At 49.6% G+C, this 23,373-nt stretch overlaps 5 protein-coding genes across 5 annotated transcripts; 1 reads left to right on the forward strand and 4 right to left on the reverse strand.

The window, feature by feature from the left end:
- Nucleotides 1–894: 894 nt before the first annotated feature.
- Nucleotides 895–5,852, reverse strand: Triagg1_6289 (uncharacterized protein; the record flags this gene model as incomplete). Its single annotated transcript, XM_062900897.1, has 7 exons — nt 895–3,018; nt 3,078–4,722; nt 4,777–4,916; nt 4,966–5,277; nt 5,349–5,402; nt 5,463–5,724; nt 5,779–5,852. The coding sequence occupies 7 exons, from the start codon at nt 5,850–5,852 to the stop codon at nt 895–897; spliced, it is 4,611 nt and encodes a 1,536-aa protein (XP_062754835.1).
- A 1,152-nt stretch (nt 5,853–7,004) lies between these two features.
- On the forward strand, nt 7,005–10,153 carry Triagg1_6290 (uncharacterized protein; the record flags this gene model as incomplete). Its single annotated transcript, XM_062900898.1, has 6 exons — nt 7,005–7,329; nt 7,494–7,594; nt 7,646–8,057; nt 8,173–8,596; nt 8,723–9,031; nt 9,094–10,153. 6 exons carry the CDS (start codon nt 7,005–7,007, stop codon nt 10,151–10,153), a joined length of 2,631 nt encoding a protein of 876 aa, XP_062754836.1.
- Nucleotides 10,154–11,500: 1,347 nt separating this feature from the next.
- On the reverse strand, nt 11,501–12,926 carry Triagg1_6291 (uncharacterized protein; the record flags this gene model as incomplete). Its single annotated transcript, XM_062900899.1, has 3 exons — nt 11,501–11,904; nt 11,969–12,580; nt 12,650–12,926. The coding sequence occupies 3 exons, from the start codon at nt 12,924–12,926 to the stop codon at nt 11,501–11,503; spliced, it is 1,293 nt and encodes a 430-aa protein (XP_062754837.1).
- Nucleotides 12,927–13,566: 640 nt separating this feature from the next.
- On the reverse strand, nt 13,567–14,766 carry Triagg1_6292 (uncharacterized protein; the record flags this gene model as incomplete). Its single annotated transcript, XM_062900900.1, has 1 exon — nt 13,567–14,766. The coding sequence occupies one exon, from the start codon at nt 14,764–14,766 to the stop codon at nt 13,567–13,569; it is 1,200 nt and encodes a 399-aa protein (XP_062754838.1).
- A 1,161-nt stretch (nt 14,767–15,927) lies between these two features.
- Nucleotides 15,928–17,748, reverse strand: Triagg1_6293 (transcriptional regulator family: C2H2 zinc finger; the record flags this gene model as incomplete). Its single annotated transcript, XM_062900901.1, has 1 exon — nt 15,928–17,748. One exon carries the CDS (start codon nt 17,746–17,748, stop codon nt 15,928–15,930), a length of 1,821 nt encoding a protein of 606 aa, XP_062754839.1.
- Nucleotides 17,749–23,373: the final 5,625 nt, after the last annotated feature.

Here is a 23,373-nt window from a genome sequence, read left to right on the forward strand (position 1 = left end):
GTCGCAAGGTAATTTTTATGGGTTGGGTGGAGTGAGGTTTGGGCAAACCTATATATTTCAAAATAGATGAGTTGACATCCAACAAAAGGCGGCTTGGCCGAGTGGTTTAAGGCGTCCGTTAATCGGCGGATCTTGGAACCTCGCCTTCTACATTTTCGCAATGCTGCTGAAGTCAATATCAGCTCATTCTTCTCACGCAACAAGACTCGCTTAGCATCGCTTACTCCACAGAGCTATCCAACGACCAGATTCTCTGCCACCTGTTTCAGAAACACTTATATAAAAGGGAGGTCGAGGCTTTTAAGGGGTGAAGAAACCGTTACTGGGATGTGTTTTGATGTTGGAACGGACGAGCCTCGTTGTCAGTACGCTTCTGGTTAAGGGCCCTTGCGCGGCCGGATACCTGTGCCACGCCAAGCAGGCAACAGGTACTATCATACGGCTTAATACTACTCTATTCTCCCCTGCTACTGGCCTATAGAGTCTCTGCCAAGTGAGGATATCAGACAGCAATAACCAGCGCAGGATTCGGGAGAGGGGGAAGGATTTGTGGTCCAGCTGCAGATAACAAGCGACCTGTCTGAACTCATTTGTTCTCTATATTAATTTATATTGTCACGCTTATAGAGATACAGTTATTTACCCACCACTTTTCCCTCCAACTCTACGAAACAGCTTGTGTCAACTTAATATTCAATTAGTGAAAACGCGTGAATAAAAGGCAGACTAGTCATATATAACAATTGTTTGTTGAGTTATTCCATCAAACGCCATTAGATAGCTTAAGAACTCTTTGTAATCAGAGAGGAGTGCCGGATTCCAGGACGTTGTAGGCAACAGGCGCTTCTGTTCCTGTTCTGTTTCGAAGCTCTATGATTCTGCTAAAACTTCATATTATTCTCCTCTGTCTGAGACTGAAAGGTTGAGAATAATGACATTGCCGCTTTCAGAGCCAATGGCGATTTGCGATTTATATATTGCTGCATGGCCTGGCCGGTATTCAGGGGTTAACCAGAGGAGTTTCTCAGACTGTCGCATAACCCATTCACCGTCGGGAGAGATGTTGTAATTTGTCAAGCACGCAGCTCGTGATTGCATCAGGGACTGTGTGCCAGAAGTAAAGTCTACATTCACGAAACTCGAGTCCAAGTGCCAGGGAATTGAGAAACGGGGTTCAGGTATACCCTCATAACGCTGTAGACATGTGCCTGTTGTAGTGTCCCATACGCTGATATTAGATGGGGTCACCACTACTCCGAGCCGATCCCCATTTTCCGAGAAGCTAATAGATGACCAAGAGGCGCATGGAACCGGAATGTCGAATTTTTCATTTGTGGATAGATTCCAGAGCTCCAAGGTTTCGCCGCCTAATGAGAATGCTAGCTGTCTACCATCTGAAGAAATGGCGTCAATAAAGAAAACCCGTGAGAACTCCCGGCCGTATGTAAACTTATGGATAGATGAACACGTCTTTGTATCCCATATATCAATCGATAATAGATTGCTTTGTCGATATGCACCCGTCATGAGTCGCTCACCATCAACCGATATTGCCATTAAAACGACAGAGCCAACGTCTTTCTCTGGCACGATCGACCGAATGCCAGTTTTGAGGTCTCTGATGCTGAACCCTCCATCGAAGTTATTTGATGCTAGCGCTTGGCCCTTTGCCGAGGCGGCTACATGATGGGGGACGTAAGGGTAACGTCTAAGCACATTCATAGATGGTTCCGCCTGTAAACAGGCACCTGTTGAAGTATCCCAAATTTTCGGAGCATCAAACACGTGCACTGCAGATGATACAAGTCTTTGGCCATTCGACGTGAAGGCGACAGATGGTGCACCGAATTCGTGAGCCTTGGGCAGTTCTGTTAATGAAGAACACATGTCCCATATCTGAATAGGCCCCTTTTCTGATCCTGCTGCGAGCCATGCGCCGTCTGGCGAAAAGGCCAACGACGTAATCTCACTATGACCGTTGAAGTTTTTAATCTCGGTACTATTCTTCCAACCCCAGACTGTAACTCGTGTGTCCGCCGAGGCTGCAGTTGCAAACAGGTCATTATTCGGCGAGAAAGTCGAGCAGTTCGTCCTCGTGATCATGTCTATTGTGGTGGCCCGCAGACAACGGCCAGAAGCAACCTCCCAGATGGCGACCGCTATTCTCTCACTCGGACTCACTTTTGATGTAGATGCAAGATATTGACAGTCTTCTGAAAAGACCAGGTCAAAGACGTTGTCAGGAGCCCGCTGGATCGTTGTCACTGTTTCGATAGTTGCTGAACCAAATTTCAGGATCTTGATTGTTCGCGGAATAGGGAATTCACAGGCAAACCATTGACCATCCGCAGATACCGTTGTCGTTTCAAGACCGCTTAAAGCCTTCATGGGATCCCCCTCGGATAGATCAAATGGCCACCGCGTCTGTAGCCACCTCCCCTCCTCCATGCTCCATACATCGAGTACAGCAGGGTTGATGAAGGCAACCAGTTTGTCATTTTCGAGAAAATTCATTGAGTTGACCTCTCCTGCAATTTCAGCCGTCTGTAAGCATTCACCCTGATCCAAATCCCATATTTTAATTTCGCCCCATGAGCTGGTCGCAATCTTTCCGTTTGTCGAAAACGCTACCGAAATGCTGTATCTCTCGTCAGTATGATGGATTTCGATAGTTTGTAAGCAAATGCCAGAAGCTAGGTCCCAGATCTTGATTGTGCCATCACATGCAGATGCAAGTCGGTGATTCTCCAAGAAGGCAACACCCTTGACCTCGATGGTATGGCCTTCAAAGGATTGCAAACATGGGCTCCAGTCAGACGCTACCACTGGAGGGTTATCGATCCAACTTGAGAAGTCTGAAAGTTTGCTGAACTTTTGCCGAACAAGACTTTCCTTTGGAGCAAACACAAGCGCCGAGTTATACAACTGCAGTGGCGCCTTGCTAATGATGAAACGAAATGACAAGATGAAACGTTCTATATCACGAAGGAATAGCTTTACATGAGCACCTTCTGTCGGCTGTCATTGATCTTAGCGCATCCATAACATATTTTTTCTGTCTAGGATCTATAGCTCACATCGACGATACTTTGAAGATCCTGAATAGCTTTGCTACTTTCCAACAGCCTTCCTGAAAGGCTCAAGGCTTCGAACCAGAAAAGTAGGTGAGTTTGGAGAAAATAATGTACTTGATCATTGTCTTTGACCTTCAATCCGCTCTCCTTTGCATGATAAACCCAGAAACGACATGCATATTGAACATCAAGTGATAAGTAGCTCTCAATCCTTTGGGGTGAGAGGTCTTCTGGATTAATTCCAGGCGCTTTTAATTGGCATATGTCTTTCGTCAGGGTGGCAGAGAGCAGCTCTATACATCGATTAGCAAGTCCTCTATGAGTCTCAGGTTGATTAATCTGAAATTCTTTGCAGCTGGGGCCAAGAACAAAGTCCCTAAAAGACTTGTGAAACGCTTTCACAGGGATTGAGTTCTGGGGCGGAACAACAAAGACTGCCTCTAGAAGCTCTAGTTCTTTGCGGATATTTGTGACCGGCTTTGCCAGGAGGTTAGAAAGAGATGATATTGACAATGGGTCTCCAAGGGAGAGTATCGATCCAATGATGTATTTAAACTCATCAATAGCTGCTCCACGGTCCTCGTCCATTAGTTCTGTAACCAGTTGGTTCAAAACCGGTAAATATGTTCTCTGCAATTCTGATAGAGCCTTTTGGTTGAGTATTTGCTGCAGACGTTCTTTTGGCCCGCCTGGAAGGCGAACCTGCCCTATAAAGCGACAAGCTGTGGCCGCAAAGATGAATAACGGACAGGCTAATTGCACGAGTTCCTCAAGCTTTCTAACATCTTCCAGATTTGACCATTGATCTCGGCCTGGAATAGGTTCAATAAGGCCATTGATCCTCCCTAGCCGAAATTTCAGGAATTTTCTTAAATCACGTTCGGTTGTTTCTATTGTGGCCTCTTCGAGTTTTCTTTCATCCCATTTGTTGCTTATTGTGACAGGCATGTTTATGAAAGAGGGCCCAACCATAAATTGCGGCCTGCTCGTTAAGAAAACTTTGATGAGAGGCATTGAATCCGATTTTTGGGTTGCATCTTTTGAGAAGATGGGTCTTGATAAGATCTTAAGAAGAACACAGACATCTTTTTCGGTACTGCACTCATCTAAAGCATCAACCACGACCACCAACGTCTTTAAAGACTTGTGTGAGAGGTTCTGTAGAGGCTCCGAGATGAGCTTTTTGAATTGAACTGCTGGGCCGCTACTAAGGAGGAGTGGATCAGAGCTAATGGAATTCTTCATACTGTTGGCAATTGCTGGCAGCTTTGCGACCAGTTGACCTGCTAGAGTTGTGAAGAACCGCTTAGAGGTATTTCTGTCGTTCTCTGATCTGTTGAAGAAGAAGGTTGCATTAAGGCGTTTCTCTTCCGCAAGTTTACGGGCTACCGTACGAGATATCGTCGACTTGCCAGTTCCAGCTTTACCTTGTAGCCAGTAGATATGCTTTTGGGATGGAGTATCATTGTCCAGCCACTGATATATCTCATCAAGAATTTCAGAACGCGTTCCAGGATGGCATTCAGGTTCGTCCTCATCCTCTCCGGTATTTTCGGGGTCGTAATTTAAAATAGCTGAGATCGCGGCTGTTGGTGTAAGCTGGTCAATTACAGCTTGTTGAACGTTATTGAGCTCCGGGACAGTAGTTCTTTTTCTTGTCAGCTGCTACAAGAGAACGCCGCTATCATGGATTATCACGCACGGCTGCAACTTGCACAACTGTTGTGCTAGTTCTATGTACAATGGATCTGTTGAATCTCTGCACTTGTTGAGGCCAGAGTGGTCCTTGAGGACTTCAATAGTCTTTCCAGCGGTGGTGGCTGCTGAGTGCCATGGAACAATCTAGATGGTTTAGACTTGGAAGTGCAAATGTAAATGATGATTTACGTACCAGGCCAATTGACAAACACTGAAGTATGTAGGTGGGTTTCATCTCGCAAATAGAGATGATCTTTGTTTTCTTCCCTTTTGCATCCTTGTCCTCTAAGCAGCGGGCGAAACGTTTACTCAAGTCGCCAAGGTGAGTTTCATTACTTCGTAAAGAGAGAAGAAGGCTAGTGTCCGAACCCAACAGACGAGTTGACAATGCAAGTATTGCTGCCAGACCAGAAACTGGTGAGCCGTTATGTGGTGTACCCAAAAAGATAATGCCACTGGTGTCCTGATATATTTCGCAAGAGTCCTCTGTTGGGTAGGACAGGGCCTGTAGAAATTTAGTATTAATTATTCCAGTTATATCAGAGGCAGTAGCTTGAAAGCAATGGACAATGATACCTCTTTGATAACTATGCCTCCAAAACTATGTCCGATGAAAATAATGGGCACTCGCTTTGCAAAACCGTTAGCAGCTACTTTAAAAGAAAGACTGCACTCATTATTGTCCCTCACAGGATGAGAGCTCCGATGTTGGCTCAACGCGCTCACAAGACGAACACCAATCTCCTGTGCGGACTCGATTGGAGCATCAATCAGCCAGTCTGAGTTGTAGGAGAACTGTAAGAACCGAGCTTGAGAAAAGCGTTCATCTTTCATGAGAAGGTCTTTGAGCAAGTGAACACGACTATATTCCACATTGCCATCCGATATTGAGGCACTTTTGTGAGTCCATGTATATTCGGGATGGGCTCCAAGTCCATGAACAGCAACGATCCTAGTTGGTTAGCAATTTTGCCTGAAGCATCCCCACAGACGCGGCTGGTCTCACTCAACATTGACATCTTTAGGCTCAGGGCCGAGCACATGTAGACCAGTGTCGCGGCCCTTTCTCTTTGCTCGCATGCGCCGAATTAGTTGACGTTGGGCCAGGGCGAAGATGACGAGCAGCAGAAAACTAAAGAAGATTGTAGAATGTACGCTTGAGATTAACGGAATATACGGCCAAGGGCCATCTTGCCTCTCCATCATGAAACGGATCAATCCTTGCGCATAAGCTGAAATCTAGGACCTTGCAAACGAGGTATGTCTGTCTGTAACCACGGAGGAAATGAAACATAAACCCCCGCTTCCCCTTGCATATACTGATGTTATGTACGTGTACGTACTTAATGTACCTAGGTATGTTGTGTCAGCCGTTGGATTGCTAGCCCAACATGTACAATGTTTGCAAGGCAATGGAAGAAGATTATTGGACATACGGTGGTCACCACACCCTCAATACAGGCACATAAGCTCTATTACTACAGATATGCAACCACAAAGCGCGGCCAAGATATCGGGCATCTAACCAATCTCCAGGCGATTTATGGGTTTCAAAAACACGGCAGTCTTCTATTGGCGATTGAAATGGGAAGCAGGTTGCTGAATTAGGATTTCTCGCAATTTATGCGAGAGCCACGTGTCAACGGTGGCTATCTATCTGGATTCACCAAGTGTCTTTGTTGTATTAATGCCGTCAGACAAATTAGCTGGCAAGGCTCTTCTATGCCGCCAATGTTGCTTTGAGGAGTCAGCCCAAGCTATTGATGCTGCCTTACCTGCCATTCCTGTTCATGCATCCGGCTCAAGAATATTTTCAAGGGTCAGATATAAGCTACACACTCCACACAACTTGCTGATTGAAGTACGCTTCTGATTTCAAATGGCCGGTTTCAACGAAACGAAGGCGCCTAATCCTACAGCCGGATCAGCTCAAGATATTCGACCATATCAGATTACGCTATCATGACTGCCGAGACCAAAACTCACAGTGATTATAGTGTGGGTTGGATATGCGCGTTGTCAAAAGAGCAAACAGTGGAAACCGCCATGATAGACGAGCGACATGGAGATTTGCCCAAGCCACTATACGACAGTAATACTTATACCCTTGGCTCTATAAATGGACATAACGTTGTTATAGTATGCCTTCCAAAAGGGAGATATGGAACGCATTTAGCAACGAATGTTACGACTCTCATGATTAGGACATTTCCCTTCCTCAAAGTTTGCCTCATGGTAGGCATCGGTGGTGGTGTCTCGCCGAAGGTGCGACTTGGTGATGTCGTTATCAGCACACCAGATGGCCAGCACCCTGGCGTCGTCCAGTGGGACATGGGCAAAGCGGAAAAGGAGGGATTCAAGAGGACCGGGGCATTAAACAACCCGCCTAACTCCCTTTTATCAGATTTAAACAAGGTCGAAACAGAGCACAAGCTATTAGGGTCCAAGATTCCGGAATATTTGGCTCAAGCAGCTCAAAATTATCCAAGAGCGGCCACGAGATATCTCAAGTCAGATTCACTAAAGGATATGCTCTTTCAATGTCAGAAGCGGCGGCGTACGAGAGAGTGATAGAGTCAAGGAGAGGTTCTAGTTGTCACAAAGGGGATAAAGCAGCTAGGGGGCACACAATGACTGTATTCATCTCTGACCTCCTCTAGAACCAAGGGGATTTACGCTCCTTTATATAGTAAATCCTGGCTGTGACTAGCCTCTAAGCAGCGACTTCGGCAGCACTCGCCGGCTCCGTGGCTCCATTATGCCTCTTCCTTCCTCGGACCCCTGACATTCAAGCTGACTGTGTCCATGTCAACGAGCTGAAGGTAGGCAAAGATGCTTATAATTGTCCAATGGACAGCGCTAACAAGACCAAGGATGACAAAGAACAAGAATTAGATGGAGATGACTCGGAAGAAAAGGAGCGTGACGGCTGCCGTCTATGTGATAAGACCGCAATAGTGAAAAGAAAGCCGCGCTCGATGCGCGTTCATTACGGTCTCATCGCATCTGGCAATCAAGTCATTAAAGATGCTGTATTTCGAGATAAGCTTAACCAAGCCCTGGATGGCGAAGTTTTATGCTTTGAAATGGAGGCAGCTGGGCTGATGAACAATTTCCCGTGCCTGGTGATCCGGGGAATCTGTGACTATTCTGATTCACATAAGAATAAAGCCTGGCAAGAACACGCGGCTGCGGTTGCAGCGGCATTTGCCAAGGAGCTTCTGAACCATGTTCAGCTAAGTGATGTTAAAGGAGAGCGTCCAGCAGTGGCGATCTTGAACAAAGGTAAGATATTATTAAGCAATAGAGCGGATCCAGCACCAAAAAGGCGATCTACCATACGATGCTTTACTTATACTCTCATGGATTGTCAAAGCTCGAAAACAATTAAACATCCAAGAGCTTCAGGAAGCACTTGCCGTTCAAGTTGCTACTTCTGCGCTGGATAAGGATAACATCCCAACTATTGATCATCTAACTCAAGCATGTGCCCCACTGGTTGTCGTCGATAGCGAAAGCAAGATCATTCGACTAGCCCATCACACGTTGCAAGAATACTTTGAACGACAGGACAATACATTGCTGAGCAAGGCACATGTTACAATTACCAACATCTGCATGACGTATCTTTCATTTTCGGCATTCCAAAGTGGCCCTCTTGAACCGCAGGATCCACATGATCTTCTTGGTAATGAAGGCCCCGAAAACCACCTCCACAGCTACGCAGCTCGATACTGGGGGTACCATACGCATAAAGCCCTGGCACAAGGCTTAGATCCTTCAAAGGTGGTCAGCTTTTTGGAGCGTGTTCCGCAAGATTCATGGTATCAATCATTGTTACACAGGCACTTGATCGATTTATACGATATGCCTATCGTATCCCTTCTTAAGACTTTCAACTCAAGCAATTTAACGCCATTACATGTAGCATCGTGTTTTGGTCTGTGTAGCGTTGTCGACCTGCTTATTACGAAAGGTTATGATCCAAACGCGGAAGATTCGATGGCTCGAACACCGTTATGGTGGGCCGCAAGAAATGGACATGCACCTGTGGTCAAGCGTCTCCTTGAATTGGATGTTGAGCTGGAATCGAAAGACGATGTGGATTACCAAACAGCTCTGTCAGCAGCTGCAAGACAGGGTCATGAACTAGTCGTCCAATTGTTATTGGACAAGGGTGCTGACCTCGAGTCGCAGGGAGGAGTTGATCTAACACCGATCTATTCAGTACTGAAAAAGGGTGGCAGAAAGATCCAACAGTGGGCTGCCAAGGCCTTTGGAGAACCCTTCAACCCAGAGACTCTTCAGCTGACACCGTTAGCTTGGGCCGCCATGAATGGACACGAGACAACCATAAAATACTTATCAAAAAGGGAGCCAATATCGAAACTAAGGACCATGAAGGCTTTACACCATTAATGTGGGCGGTCAAAAATGGACACAAGGGAACCATCGAGTTGCTTACAGCAAATGATGCCTGCATAATGGCCAAGGATAATGATGGTTTAACAGTGTTTGGCCACGCAGACGAAGCCATTCTAGAGTCACTGTTTGCCAAAGCCGCCAATCTAAAAGTTGAAGATGATCATGGATGGACGGCGCTAGCCTGGGCCGCAGTTACTCAGAATACAATGTTGGCCAAGTTTCTCCTAACCAGAGACGTTAACATAGAAGCCCGAGATCATAAAGGGATGACGCCTTTTACTCTTGGTGTTATATCTGGTAATACTATCATCCCTAAATTGCTTCTTACACACAATGCTTCTCTCGAAACCAAAGACGACTGCGATCGGACTCCATTGATTTGCGCGGCAAGGGTGGGAGACGGGCCAATGATCAAATTCCTCCTCTCCAAAAACGTTGACATAGAGGCCAAATGCCATGAAGGACTTACGCCATTAGGCTATACCATTTTCTCAGATCATTATGAAGCTGGAAAGATCCTTGTGGATAACGGGGCAAATGTCAATCATCAGATTATTAGAGGGCTGACGATTTTACATTTGGCGGCCACGAAAGCATCTCGGAAAATTGCTTCACTTTTGCTAGAATCAGCTACCATTGATGTTGATCCAATGGATGACACCGGCCGCTCGCCATTGTCCCATGCCGCAGAGAATGGGAACTATGACGTCGCAAAAGCGCTGTTGACCACCGGAAAAGTTGACATCGAATCAACAGATGAGTTTTCAAGAACACCTATGTGGTACGCGAAGAATGAGGCCAAAGATGAGAGGTTGGTACAATTGCTTCTCAGCTATGGTGCCAAGGAACTGGATGATAGCTACTTTACAAACGGTAGCTCGGAGGAACATGAATCGGTAAAACGCCGTCTCTCAAACGAAAGCAGCGACTCGCCACCTTTCAAAAGGCGCTGCTGACGTTCTATCTTTCAAAAGACTTCTTTGCAGGCGTCTCGAACCGTCTACTAGGCTCGACCTGAGTTTTTGCAGCCAGGGCATTAGCCTGTTATTTTTCTCCTATGAATTTTTCTACATGACCAAGCTCAATCCCTTTTATCAGTTGTCCCGTGCAAAGTTCCGCTTTAGAACTGAGTCCATAATAATAGCTGTTCCCATTAATCCCCAAAGTTTCATGGAGAGACCAAAGAAGAGCGAGGATCAGCTTCTCCCAAATTGTTCATAGTGGCAAGAGAGATAGAATGAGATGAGTTGAGTTATATCACTCTCAGAAATAAATCATAAAACGGTCCAAGAGTAGAAGATTAAACATTCACTTACTTAATACTTGGCGTTACTCTTGACTGTGGCTTGCGAGCCACGACGATTGCATTGTTTGGTACCAGGACGCCGGGCGAAACTCAGAATTCTTCATGTCACATGCTTGGGAACTTTCCGTGCTGTATATAGCAGGGATGGAGATTTTGAAAGCGAGATACGGCACTTGGTAGTACACTAGCAGGCCTGGTTAACATCATCTTCATTGATACCACATAGGTGAATTCCGCCACCACGGTTCAGCTTAGAAACACTCAAACACTACAGCTATTCCGAATATTAGCTAGACGGCCACTAGCTGCGTATAACTCTGGTTTCCAAATCTCGAGTCCTGCTAAGAAGAGTTTGGACTGACCCATGAAGCGTCAATGTCTGGCTCCACCCATCACGCTTGTCAGTAGCTCACCGAGACTACCTAAGTATAAAACTCTTACCAACGCCCCATCCAAGCACATACGACCATAGGTAGTGGAAAATTCGGGGTCCCGTCTGCTCCCCCAAGAGACAAGCCACTAACCGGCAGATTAGTAGTTGAGTGGGTGACCATCAGCGAACACCGGCTGTTGTATGTTTTTGCCTTTTTAATATATCTCCTTCCCATGCCCACTTAGGGCCCATTACCCCTGGGATCAAGCACATACGACCATATCCATTAGAAAATACGGGATCCCGTCTGCTCTCCCAGGGTCAAGCTAATGAGAGACAGATTAGTAGTTGAGTGGGTGACCATCAGCGAACACCGGTTGTTGTATGTTTCTCTTTTTGCCGTTTCTTCCATCTCCCTGTACCTAGATGGATCAGTCCTCCGAGCTGATCCACCATTGGATGGCCTGTCTCACTTCACCTTTGCATTGAGTTAAGAGAAAAGTGTATAAATGTGAAGACTCACGCATTGAATTCTTCTCGGCTCGTTAGAGTATTATATCTCGGTGCCATCTGTTTTGTGTTGGTATTGTTGACAGCGTATCTTGGGTGCTTTGTTCGTTGTTTCTAGTCGCTCTCATCGTCACTCGTCTCCTCCTTCTTCACCTTCTTTCCACCCTTCCCCTTCTTCACCGTGGTCTTCGACTTCTTGTCGACTTGATCTTGAATCTTCTTTCGTTCCTCAGCACCCTCGGCTTGCAATTCCTTCTCCATTTGTTCAAACTCTTCAGTCTCCGCATCCATGTCGATGAGGCTCTCTAGCAGCTTAATTTCATCCGCCCAAACCTGCTTGTCTTCGACTGTTTTGCCGTCGGGGCCCTTCTTATCAATGGGCGTTTCAAGGACCATGGGCTTGTCCTGGAACTCCTCGTGGTTCATTAGGCTGTGAAAGGCTCGGAGACCCAAGAATCCGGTTCCAATATTTGCATGGAGATCCCTGTTGGAGTTGAAGGGGGCTTTGCTGTCGTTTACTACATGCCATGTCATGATTAGCATTGCGAGGTATGGAGGGTGAGAGGTAGCTAGGCAACTCACAGTGAAAAGCTTTAAGATACTTTGCGCCGACGATTTCGTTGAAAGAATCGACCGTCTTTTTGAACGCCTCGGGGGTCCGCAGGTCATAGCCAGCGGCAAAGGCATGGCAAGTGTCGATGCACACTCCAACACGTGTCTTATCCTCCACAAGAGCAATGATATCTCTGAGATCTTCCCAAGTCGACCCCACGACATTACCAGCACCCGCCATATTTTCCAGAACCGTAATTACTGTCTTGGTGGCCTTGTGCGCCTTGTTTAGCTGTGTAGCAATACGCTTGATGGCAGCAGCCTTTGTGTCGCCTCCAGTGGACCCAGGGTGGAAGTTGTAAAGCTTGATGCCGAGCTGCTCACACCGGCCGAGGTCGTCCACGAAGCTGTCGTATGCCTGACGAGCCTTTTCCGCGTCTGCTTGCGCAAGGTTGACCAGGTATGACCCGTGGGGGAGCACATGCTCGTTGGCGTGGTAGTGATGCTCCTTGCACTGGCTAATGAAGCCGTTTTTGGCCTCTGCCGTAATGGGAGGATTGTTCCATTTGCGCTGAGATTTGAGAAACAGGGCGAAGGAGTTGGCGCCGATGTGAAGAGCATTTGTTACGGAGTTTTGTACGCCTATTTGGAAACAAAAATCAGCATGAGTGCCCCTCATTATATACACTTGGATGAATCATGGTAAAATACCCCCAGCGGCACTGATGTGTGCGCCAATGTACATGGCCTTGCTCAACGAAGACACGGCGGTTCTCTCTACCAAGGGCATTGCGGCTTCGTCTCCTTTGGCTTGTCCCTTGCGCTTTTTCACAGCCTTTGGAGCTGGAGCCTTGCTATCGGCATCTGGCGCCGAATCTGCTTTTCGTTTCGCCGCTGATATTGGCTTTACTGGCTTTAAATCCCTGGAGTCGATGTCGTCCTCTTCGCGCTTGACTGCCTTCTGGCTACCTCTAGTGGGACGAGGCATTCTGAAAGCGCAATCTGGTATTGGATATTCGGATGAACCGGTACTAGCGAATATACGCAAAAGAAGAAGCAAAAAACCAACTGAGAGGCGGAATTGTGTTTAAAATGACGGAAATGGATGCGTGAACGTCGTCGCGGCACAAGGAAGAACCGCGTCAGTAGTTGGACGCGAGGTCAGGTGACTGACTTTTAAACTACCCGCCACTTACATCGATCGCAACATATAAATTGGGCAACTCACACAACGGTAGAGAAATAAAAATAAACTGAGCGCTGCTGCTAAGGCTTACTGCTAAAACAAAACAAGTGTCATAAGGTTGTTTGTAAAATACAAGAATGAGAAGAAAAGGAAGAGAAACAGAGGAGCCTGCCATGGTACCAAGATACCTTAACCAGAGGCTCGCCTTGCTATTTATTGTTTCATAACTCATGACGTCCCCAGCAATTCAGTATCCGCCAGCTACCGCTCCATTGATGACGACTACCATCCATAATCTGGTACATCCATTCTGTTTTGCATACTCAAGTCCGGCATGCTATTGCGCTTATCCCAAACATATATATAAAACTACACACTGAAGAAAGGCAGAGGAAAAGAAAACGAGCAACCAAAAGTCGAGGATACCAGTGGCTAAGCCAAATCAAGATGAAATAACAAGGTCAGATGTTCGACCTTTGGCGAATTGGTCCTTGTAGGCATCCCATATCTTTTGAATCTCCTCGACGTACAAGTCGTGGTAACGATCCACATCCTCTTGTAGCGGTTGTTCGCAAGGCTCCGCGTCGATTCGAATGGGCTTTCCGACAACAATGTTGACGGGCCGGCGGTAAGGCATGAGACCTACATCGTAATTGAGGATTCCTCGACCATGAAGAGCGGGGAGCGTGAACTTGAACACCTTGAGGAAAAACATTTGGAACTTGTGGACCATCGGGTGCGTCTTCGGGCTCAGTTGGTCGTACAAGTCGTTTTCTCCAAAGGCGAGGACAGGAACCAGATCAGCTCCCGTGCGCAGAGCCATCTTTACGAAGCCCTTCCGTCCCTGGAGGATAAGCTGTAAAGTGCCCGGCTGAGCTTGCAGAGATTCTCTCGCTCCGCCGATGACAATGGTAACAGCGCGGCCTTTTCCATCATTCTTGGGACCACCCTGCATCAAAATGTTCCGTATGGAGTCTTTGGACACTGAGGCCATGCCCATTGCCAAGATATAGTCGCGATAGAAAGGGAGTCGAAAGTTGGACTCGAGCGTCAACAGGGTATTGGTGATGCCGGGGAACTTTTGGTCGAAGCCAAGGGCACTTGTGCCAAAGGCGCTCCAGGCGCCGTGCGAGATGATGCCATGTGGATGATAGCCAAAGATGTACCGCCTGTCCGCTGGAAGATCGTGCGTTTTGTGCAGCCTCATAGGGAAGTACGCCGCAAAGAACTTCCACAAGGGCATGGACCTCAGGTACTCCGATCGATAGCTGAGCTTCCCGTTTGTGGCCGCGTTGGAGAGGGTCAGATGCACCAGATAAGGCACCAGGATGGGCCAGGTCAACGGGTTGGCGCAAGTGAACCAGAACATGGATATCAAGACAACGATGGTCATGCAGTGATAAAACACAGCCGCCGTTTGTAGTCGGCGAGGGAAAGGCATGCGCAGCGGAGCAAAGCGAATGCCTCCCGCCCTCCAGGCGCCAAACTCGTAGCTCTGGGGGTTTCCATCGTCTGGCAAAACAGGATACGACGATGCCCCGGCTTTGTCGTTATTGATATGGTCGCCGTTGGTCACGACGAGGCCAGAAGACTTCGCAGAGCCGTTCTCGTCACTCCGCACCGACTTCCTAGCCGCTTTCATTGCGAGGTCAGCTTGCGAAGCTCTGGGGTTGGTTGTAGGCTGTATTGTCGATGAGCTGTAGCGTCCGCCTAGTTTTCAAGCTTCAAGGAGCATTGATATTCAGTCGGACTCGCTTCGTGGGCAGGCGTCGTAACTCGGTTTTGACTCAGCCGCTTCACCCGGTGGTTTCGCGCGAATCGCTTTGATGGTCGAAATGTGGTGCCAAGGCGAAGCGCGGGCAAAGACGGTTGGTCGCTCTGCTCGGATCCCTCTCTTTGTTGCCTTGTTTTTCCTCTGTTGTTATCTCTCCACTTTCCTTTTCCCTCTCTTTCTTCTTGATAGTCTCCTCTCGTCAGCTCAATGATGCTGCGTATAACAAGTTTGGTGAGCTTTCAGGTTTGGATAGCGCAAGCCCCGGCGCGCGCCACAAGGCACCTTATACCGGCATTCCAGAGCCCATTACCTCATCGATGCGCCAAGGTTCAGGCTGTGCTGCCCCTGGCCAGTGACGTGCCCGTGCAACGGCTACAGTGCAGCGTACAGTGCGCATGTGAGATTGCGCCACGGAGCACCGACGTATCCAAATCCAGCCCGTCGACATCAATGCACGCACATCAATGCTTGCCCACCTGATAGATTGGCCCATACTCCGGCTGCTTGTTGTATAACTGGCCACGGCGATGGTAGGCTACGAGATACCCATTGAAGTAGGTATTTAACATTCATACAGTACATGCCTTTACTGACTATTGATTGCTTTATAGACGTAGCATCAAATGTATCCGATTCTCAAAGGGGACATGAAATATTTACACGAGAACAAGTGTCACTCCATTTCCGCAGCACTCTACCACGACTAAGCTGAAAACAAAAGACATAACCATTCCGAAATGCCATAGCTAGAGATAATCGCACAATTCTGTATACTACAAACGTGATAATAAGAAACAATCGTAATATCCGGTCGCCATCTTTTAGCGCGAAGGTTTCAACCATCCGCCCAGATTCCCAAACCTGAACGCCAAATTCCCCCCCTGATACGACTCTGGCCCAAAATCCGAAAAGAGCCCAGCAAGACGCACCAGAGAAAAAGAAAGCAAAACGCATTCTAATGTAGATCCACTTAGGCCGTCCTAAAACACCATGGCGCTTTGTAATGAGGCGAGTTCATTCCCAGACTTCTCATCCAGCAGGAACCCCTTCACGACTTTCAAGTTGCTTCTTGAGGACAGACATCTCGTGATCGAGCAAAACCACCTTATCGGAGAGCGACTTGACTCTCTCTTCCAACGTCTGGATGTAGGCCCAAACGCTTGGGTCGCTCTGCGCAAACATGTTGCCACTATCGCCGCCCGAGGCGGTTGCAGTTGGCGGGCGGCCGTGGGAGAATCCTGGAGAGCCCGTCGAAGCGTATCCAGGGTGAGTTAATCCAGGCAACTTAGGCCTGTTTTGTCCACCGTGAGGAGACTGCATCTCCGACTGCCGCCTTCCCATCTGCTGCTGCTGTAGCTGCTGAGACAGGCTAGGCGATCGTTGCCGTACGACACCAGAGCCGTCGTGGCCTTGGACACCACCAGGGCTCAGTGGCTTCCCGGTTTCCGGCACACCAGCCTGTGCATAGAGACCTGCATTCGGCCCACCAACCGCCACCGAAGAGATGCTGGTGTTTGGTGTGTGGCTGCCCCCGATACTGGTTGACACGCTTGAGCTGCCGGTACCAACGGCCTGGTTCTGGCCGCCACTGGGGGCATATAGGCCGGCAGCTGCGGCAGTTCTTGCTCCGGCCGGAGGGTACGTCCGCGAATGACCGCCGTACTGATCCGGCTGGCCGCCTGGTATGTGCTGGGCAGTCATGCTGGGCAAGCTTTGTCGCCTCAGTTCTTCCTCCTCGGGGTTCTCGTAGGCGATGCCCGTCATGACAGCTTCGTCTCCGTCAATGCCGCCATCCAACTCATCTTCGCCGGCAAAGCTACCCATGCTCGATCGTCTGCCAGCACATCCGCCCAGCCCTTTGCTGTGGCGGGCAAGAGCATCACCTCGAGCAAACTTGCGGTCGCACTTAGGGCACACATGATTTTTCTCTCCGGTGTGAAGCTTGCCATGGCGTTTCAAGTCATGGAGACGGCGGAAGCGCATTTGGCAGTCGGTACATACATAAGGCTTTTCCTGGCTGTGCGTCAGGAGATGACTTTTGAGGTTATGGTGCCGAGTAAACTCGGTATTGCAGTATGGGCACTTGTGCTTCTTGTTTGCGGACGGTGGCGGGGAGCCCTGGCCTTGGGAAGGCATCGGAAAGGTCATGCCACGGACTGGTGATTCCGGCATGCTGCCGCTGGTTTGCAAGGAGCCAGGATATGACAGGGATCCGGGCTGCTGCCGCTCTTCTTGCACGGCAACCTGTTGAGAGACGAGCGATTCCCCTTTAACATCAACATCCATGGCTGTCGGGCTCTCGGTCACTTGCGCACCGGCAATGCTCGTTGGGCTTTGTGGAGTCATTTCGCTCCGTTCTTCGATGCGGTCGCCGCTGTTTTGTGAAATGGACAAGGCAGCCGTGGCCAGCTTGGAGGAGGGCTCCATAGTGGCCGTAGGGGCCAGCTGAGGCGCGTCTGCCGGGCGGCTCATGGCTTGGGTTCCTGCAGACAAGAGGGAGAGGAGGGCTCGTTGGCTAGGGTTCTCGCTGTTTGCGCGTAGACCAGTCGTCTGGTCGTGCTCAGCCTCCTCGTCCGCTTCTTTACGGCGTTGATCGTCTTCCAGAGTTGCGGCGGCGGACGGGGGAGGCAGTGATTGGTCAGTTGCCGGCAGCAGCCTGGCAGATTTCGACGGGGGCGATTGGGAGCCGAGCTGATGGGATGCAAAGGCACGCGACGACTCGGAATCTGATTCGCGACGGCGCTTGGCCAGTCTCGCGACGTCGTCCAAAGGGAGAGCCGGGGGAGGGGTTGGAGTTGGGCCAGACGAGAGCGGGGGTTCGGTTGCAATGGCAGCGGCGGGAGAGGCCATATGAAGACGCAATGGCCAGGAGAATGCGGGCGACGGCGAGTCCAGAGAGACGGATGGCATGCAGTCGCAAAGTCGAGGCAGCTAAACCAGCGACACCATTTCGAGGCTGCTCGAGGTGTGGCTGGAGATTGTGGCGAGAGCTAGGGTAATTTTTGCTCCTGGGCTTGTTCCGGCAGCCTTGCCGCACAGAAACGCTGACGATTATGCGGTAACGCAGACGAATGGCATGGAGCAGGCGGGTGCTCGGCGAGGTCCCGGAATTGGCAGACGATGGCGATGGCAGAAGGCGGTGGTGATGGTGATGGATGGAGATGGAGATGTGAATTGGGGCTGGATGACAGGCTGGGGGGAGGAAGAAGATGGTGGTTGAGGTTTAGCCTTAGCGCAGCAACGCGTGCCGGGTGCTACTGGTGCTTGTGCCTCCGTTGTGCAGCCAAGGGCGGTGGACAATAAAAGGCAGACAGTGGATTGCCTGCGCCACACTCCTGTCATTGGGCGCCGCGTCGCCAGTCTGCAGCGCGGCACCTGCCGGATGACATGCCTCGAGAGCAGAGCAAAGACACGGGGGGGATTATTATTATAAAGCATCCCGATTCAGTTCTCCTCGCAGTACGGCTATGTAAGTGCTATTATTAATGTGAAACCCATATGGGCTTATGCAGAGGATTTGGCTTTCATGTTCTTTTCCTGTGGCAAGTGAGGTGAGCAGGTAAGTGGGCAAAAAACCCCACCTACACAAGAATGGAAGCATGGCACGGGTCGGTTCCTGTCTGGCGGCGTACTCCGTGCATTCTCTCAGGTTTCTTGTCTTCCAAAAACCCCATAGATGGCATCATGGATTGGATTCCCGTTAACTGAGAGTGGATCAGCATAGTGTCAGCTTCATTCTGCGCACCGTACGGAGCACAAGCGTGTACAGCCGAGTACACACCTACCCGCACTTGGTTGAGCTTGTTCCATGTCGAGAACCTGTATTCTCGTGTTTCCAGAGGCGTGCCAACAAGGAAATAATCGCGGCCGGCTAGCGTCCACCTCGATCCGCAGCTGCCGTAGTGAACACTACGTACGAAAACAGACAAGCAGCAGCGACTAAGGCACATCTTGTACATGGTTGCATGGATTGGATTTCTTGTCATAATACATACATACCTCCGACTCCCGCCCTCGGATCAATCCTCAGCCTCCTCTTCCATCAGCTATCAGACACCGAAACATGGCTGGCGCTGATAGTGTCCGTGACGGCATCGACGTCGCCTGCGCACTGTGCCTGCGCAATGTTTGATGGACCGCGGAGCCAACTCCGTTCCCTCTCTGCTGAGGTCTCGTAACACTGCTGCTAACCAGCGCTCAAAATCTTGGTCGTGTCGGAAATTGCAATAGGGCATGAACTCAGCCTGAATTCCCTACAATGTACAGTTACTTCTTGAACCAACCGTTGTCAGGACAAACTCACTCATCTTGACGCTGACACATCCCACGTCTGCATGTATGTGCCCCTTCCACACACACGAGAGAGAACGAGCTACTACAGCTTGATATTAGTCCCGTCTTAGTCCCAGCCCGCCGGTGGCAAAATGCTGACAGGCTGATGGGCCAGTGGCTGGTAAGCCCAGAGCGTGAGAGCTGATTTTGTCAGCCATGGCCTGGCTGAGGCCAGCCTGCACGCCGCCACAGTTATATCCAGTCATATCTGCTGCAGAAAGCTTGAGACGAATAACTGTGCATTATCTGCATGCACGGCGTCGGCGGCAGTGCCACGCCAGCGCCCGTTTCTCAGGTGGGAGGTTCCCCCTAGGTTTATATCAGTGGCTGGAGAGCGATGCCCCTGCTCAAGGCCGAACGAGAGAAGGGTTGGTTGGTGGACCAATCAACAAGTTCCAGCATCTGCTGCTCTGCACGAGTTGTGTTGCAGTCTAAGTATTAACCAGTAGTGATGTGTTTGGCTCAATTCGATTTTACACGTTCATGGTGCGGCCTCATGTTCACTCTGATGATGTTGCACGTTGGCAGGAAACCGAAGCATATTACGGAGAGAACCCAGCTGCTATAGCTAGCGGATGCATTGTGTTGCCATAATCTCATGCGGTTAGCTGGGTACTCTTCCTCCTTGGCGCTTCCAGACTGCCCAAGCACTTATCTCGCTGTACTTTGCGCCTCGTAAAGCGACGGCGGCGGTGTTCTGTCTCCCCGGACAGATACGACGATATCGAGATTACCTGCGCTCTCCGTGCTCCCAAGCCTTCGTACTGTACAGCGCCGTACCTACAAAACTGGGTCGCTTCGTGGCGGTGTTGACGACCGGCCGCTAGCTCAGGCGGACGAACACCAGCCACTGGCACTTGAAGCAGAGCTTGCAGAGCTCCACCGAGCCTCTCAAGCCGAGGCGTCAGATGGGTGCAGTTGGTCAGAAACGCGGCAACTCTCTATGTTTCTACTCCGTCCGATTACATACGTTATTGCCCGTCCCGGCCTCCTCTTTGCGTGAGTACTCCGTACTTGTTCAGCTTTTGCGTCAAGACTCCTTGCTCTCATCCCACATCAGCACGTGTACGAGTAAGTCTGCCGCATTGCCCAGCCACAGAGCCGACAGGACTCGGCACAAGCAACCAGATGGATCTTAACTCAGCCACTTAAGCGACGTCATCTTACAGGCTGTTAGCATCCCCCTTTCAGCCAAAGTGCTACCCTATTGCTGCAAAGAACAGGAGAGAAAATGCACTCCATTTCTGGCAACGGATCACTCTGCAGCAGACCCTGGCCTGTTGCATTCTGTTTAATACGGATGAATGATACGGTTACCGGGTACGGCGACAGCAGGCTGGTCACCTTGAGAGAATGTGTGAAACATTCAGTAGCCGACTCGTGTGAATCAATATAACGCAATTCCCAAACAACATTGATCTAATGGACATTCATAGTCCAATGTTCTATGTAGTATATATCCATTTTCTATATGGGCTCTATTAGGTATTCTTCAGACGTCATAATCATGACCACATCGTCGGATAAGCGCCAATATTGGCGTTTAATAAGCGTTTAACATCAACTTCCGTATCTCGTATGGGGTAGATTCCCGTTGGAAATTTCAAACACTTCCAGAAAACTCATTTCAGCTACACATCATATAACGCAACCCATATACTCACCACCTTTCCTGATAGGCCAAGTAATTATCAATAGTAATACATCTCCATATACAGCGTAGAGGATTTCGTGATTTTGCGGTCTGTGTCACAAACATGGTCCTCGTATGCTGTTATTATTAGTAGCAAAAATCTGGCATGCCCTGTCTCGGGGTTTTAGTTCGCTCTGCTCCGCAGACAAAGACCCCCGTTCTCAGACAAACAAAAGAACGAACGTGTCTCCTGAGCTCGAGCCAAGACTTTGCCGCCTGTGCAGAGAACGAGCGCCATTCCCACATCCATTCCTTTGGTCCAGAACTTGCTGCGACTTACTTGGCAGCCTACACGCGAGATGGTGCGTGCTTGGTGCTTGGCTGGTGCTGAACGAATTACATAATAGCTGAACAGCCGCGGCGTGCTTCGCAGAATGTCATCACGCAGCGGCTCTTTTGGAATCCAATGGATCGGAAAATAGGGATGCTGCCATATCTGACGCGCATTGCACTAAGGAACTCGATTGATTCTGACGTTGACGGAATACTCAACTCGCACCTACTAGTACATTTACAGACAGGTAAGAGTCATGCGTAGCTACAGGAAGGGTAGCCAGGCCTCAGCCGTGTTTGCCTCGTATTGATTCATGATTTGGGCTCTACTTGTACTGGTTCGACGCTTCAAAGCCACATCAGCTTTGCAGCAGCTGAGAAACCGGCGTCCTCCGTACCCGAAGTAAAGCTCAGCTCAGGAGAAGGCGGATGTTCTCGAAGGGGTCTAGCTCCAGGCACCTTGCGCCACTAGTGCAAGGCACGGAAGAAGCGCACAAACACGCGTATATCCATCCATTGCAAAATTAACCTTTGCTGCTCTCAGATAATACCTCTGAATGACCTTGAGGGTTGCGTGTAAAAGAAAACATCTACAGTGCTGTCAATGCCGGACATTAAAGAATATCCCAATGTTCCCGTCGGTGTTGACACGTAATTACCCCATTGCCTTTACTGGGGTTAATTGATGATCATCTTCACCAGCCAGCGACCAACGTAAAAGGTACTCGTACAAGTACTTACAAGGGCGCCGGCACCGTTTTGCCAGGCGGTGGGTTTGTTGGCGCTTCCACGTCCCATTTTTATTTTTCACTGGCACTCGTACCTTATTAAATGAACCGGCACAAGCGAAATGCACCTGCTTGTGTTCTCGTGCCACCACCAGCGCCTTAGTCGCCTCTCGCCCTATCCAATAGACAGGATTGGCATCATTTTTCACCAGCTCGGCGACCCTATTGGGAGGCCTGGACCGACCCTGGCGCTTTTCCGCTGGTCCTGCGGCGGCGATCTGCGCTAGCTCCGGTGCTAACGCGCTGGTGGTGCCTGAGCTAGCGGCCTCTTTGCGTAGGCCCGGCCGTTTCAGCACACTGACGAAGCCTCTCTTTATCCGTAACGACGCAAACGCAGCACCAACGTCGACGGAGATTTCTTGTGCCAAGTGACTTGGCCGTACCATCAATGCTTGTTTTGCTTGCGGGCGCTTGTGCTGTACTTCCGTTACTTGTACGAGAAAACAACACAGACCTGCAGAGAGCAGAGGCCACGCAAGTTCCTCCCCCCCCCTTGGATCCGGCACAGCATCACGGGCCACGGCTGATGCGAGCCGCCGGATAACAGGCGCCGTGCCGGCATCAGGCAATGAGGAATGCGGTGAGCAACACGGAACAGCGGTGCTACGAGTACGAGTACTACTACTATGATGATCGCTGCAGAGATGGAGATGGAGAGATGGCCGACTGCGACTCTCCCTCCCCGCATGGCAAATTGCATCTTGTGTTTGCCGGCGAGACTACGTGTACAGCTACACACACTTGATGCGATGCTTCAAACAAGACCGCACCGGCATCAGGGTTAGCATCTGTCTTCTCATACAGCTCGGCGCTCAGCTCCAGGTAGCAATACTTGTAACACAATGAAAAGCGCTTTTGGCGCCAGCCCGGTGATGGAGGGCAATTTCCCAGAGGCCACCCCCTTCTCAGGAGTGGCACCCCCTTGTCTCGCTTGCATCCCTGGCCTCCTTAGGTGATTGATCTCCGTGGGTCAATGCCATGGAGACTGACAAGGGCCCCCAAGCCCATGCAGCAGCTCCGGTTTTTACCTGTCCTGTCCTCCCTTTTGACGCTTCGTCCTGGTTCATCATCTTCAGTTGCGTTGAGCACCTTTTTTCCAACTGAGAGTTTTGTCTGCTCTCCATTACACTCTTTTTAAAGTCTGGCTCATCTCACTTCCGCTCACTTTCGTATTGATATATTCCTTTTCTCGACTTCCAGGCAGCTCTTGTTTACCGTCTTCAGGTTAGTAACGACGTCCGGGGAGCCCACGAACAACTCCGGTTGTGCTCTCATCTCACCACCCCCGCCGATTCGGTCGTCATATGATATCACGATATGTAAACGTCTGAGACCTCATCTAACCCGTGGCAATCTATGAGCAGAACGAATTAGAGACAAGCCGCCAAG

This window comes from Trichoderma aggressivum (assembly GCF_033847375.1).
Source record: "Trichoderma aggressivum f. europaeum strain CBS 100526 chromosome Unknown scaffold_024, whole genome shotgun sequence".
NCBI classification, from domain to species: domain Eukaryota; kingdom Fungi; phylum Ascomycota; class Sordariomycetes; order Hypocreales; family Hypocreaceae; genus Trichoderma; species Trichoderma aggressivum.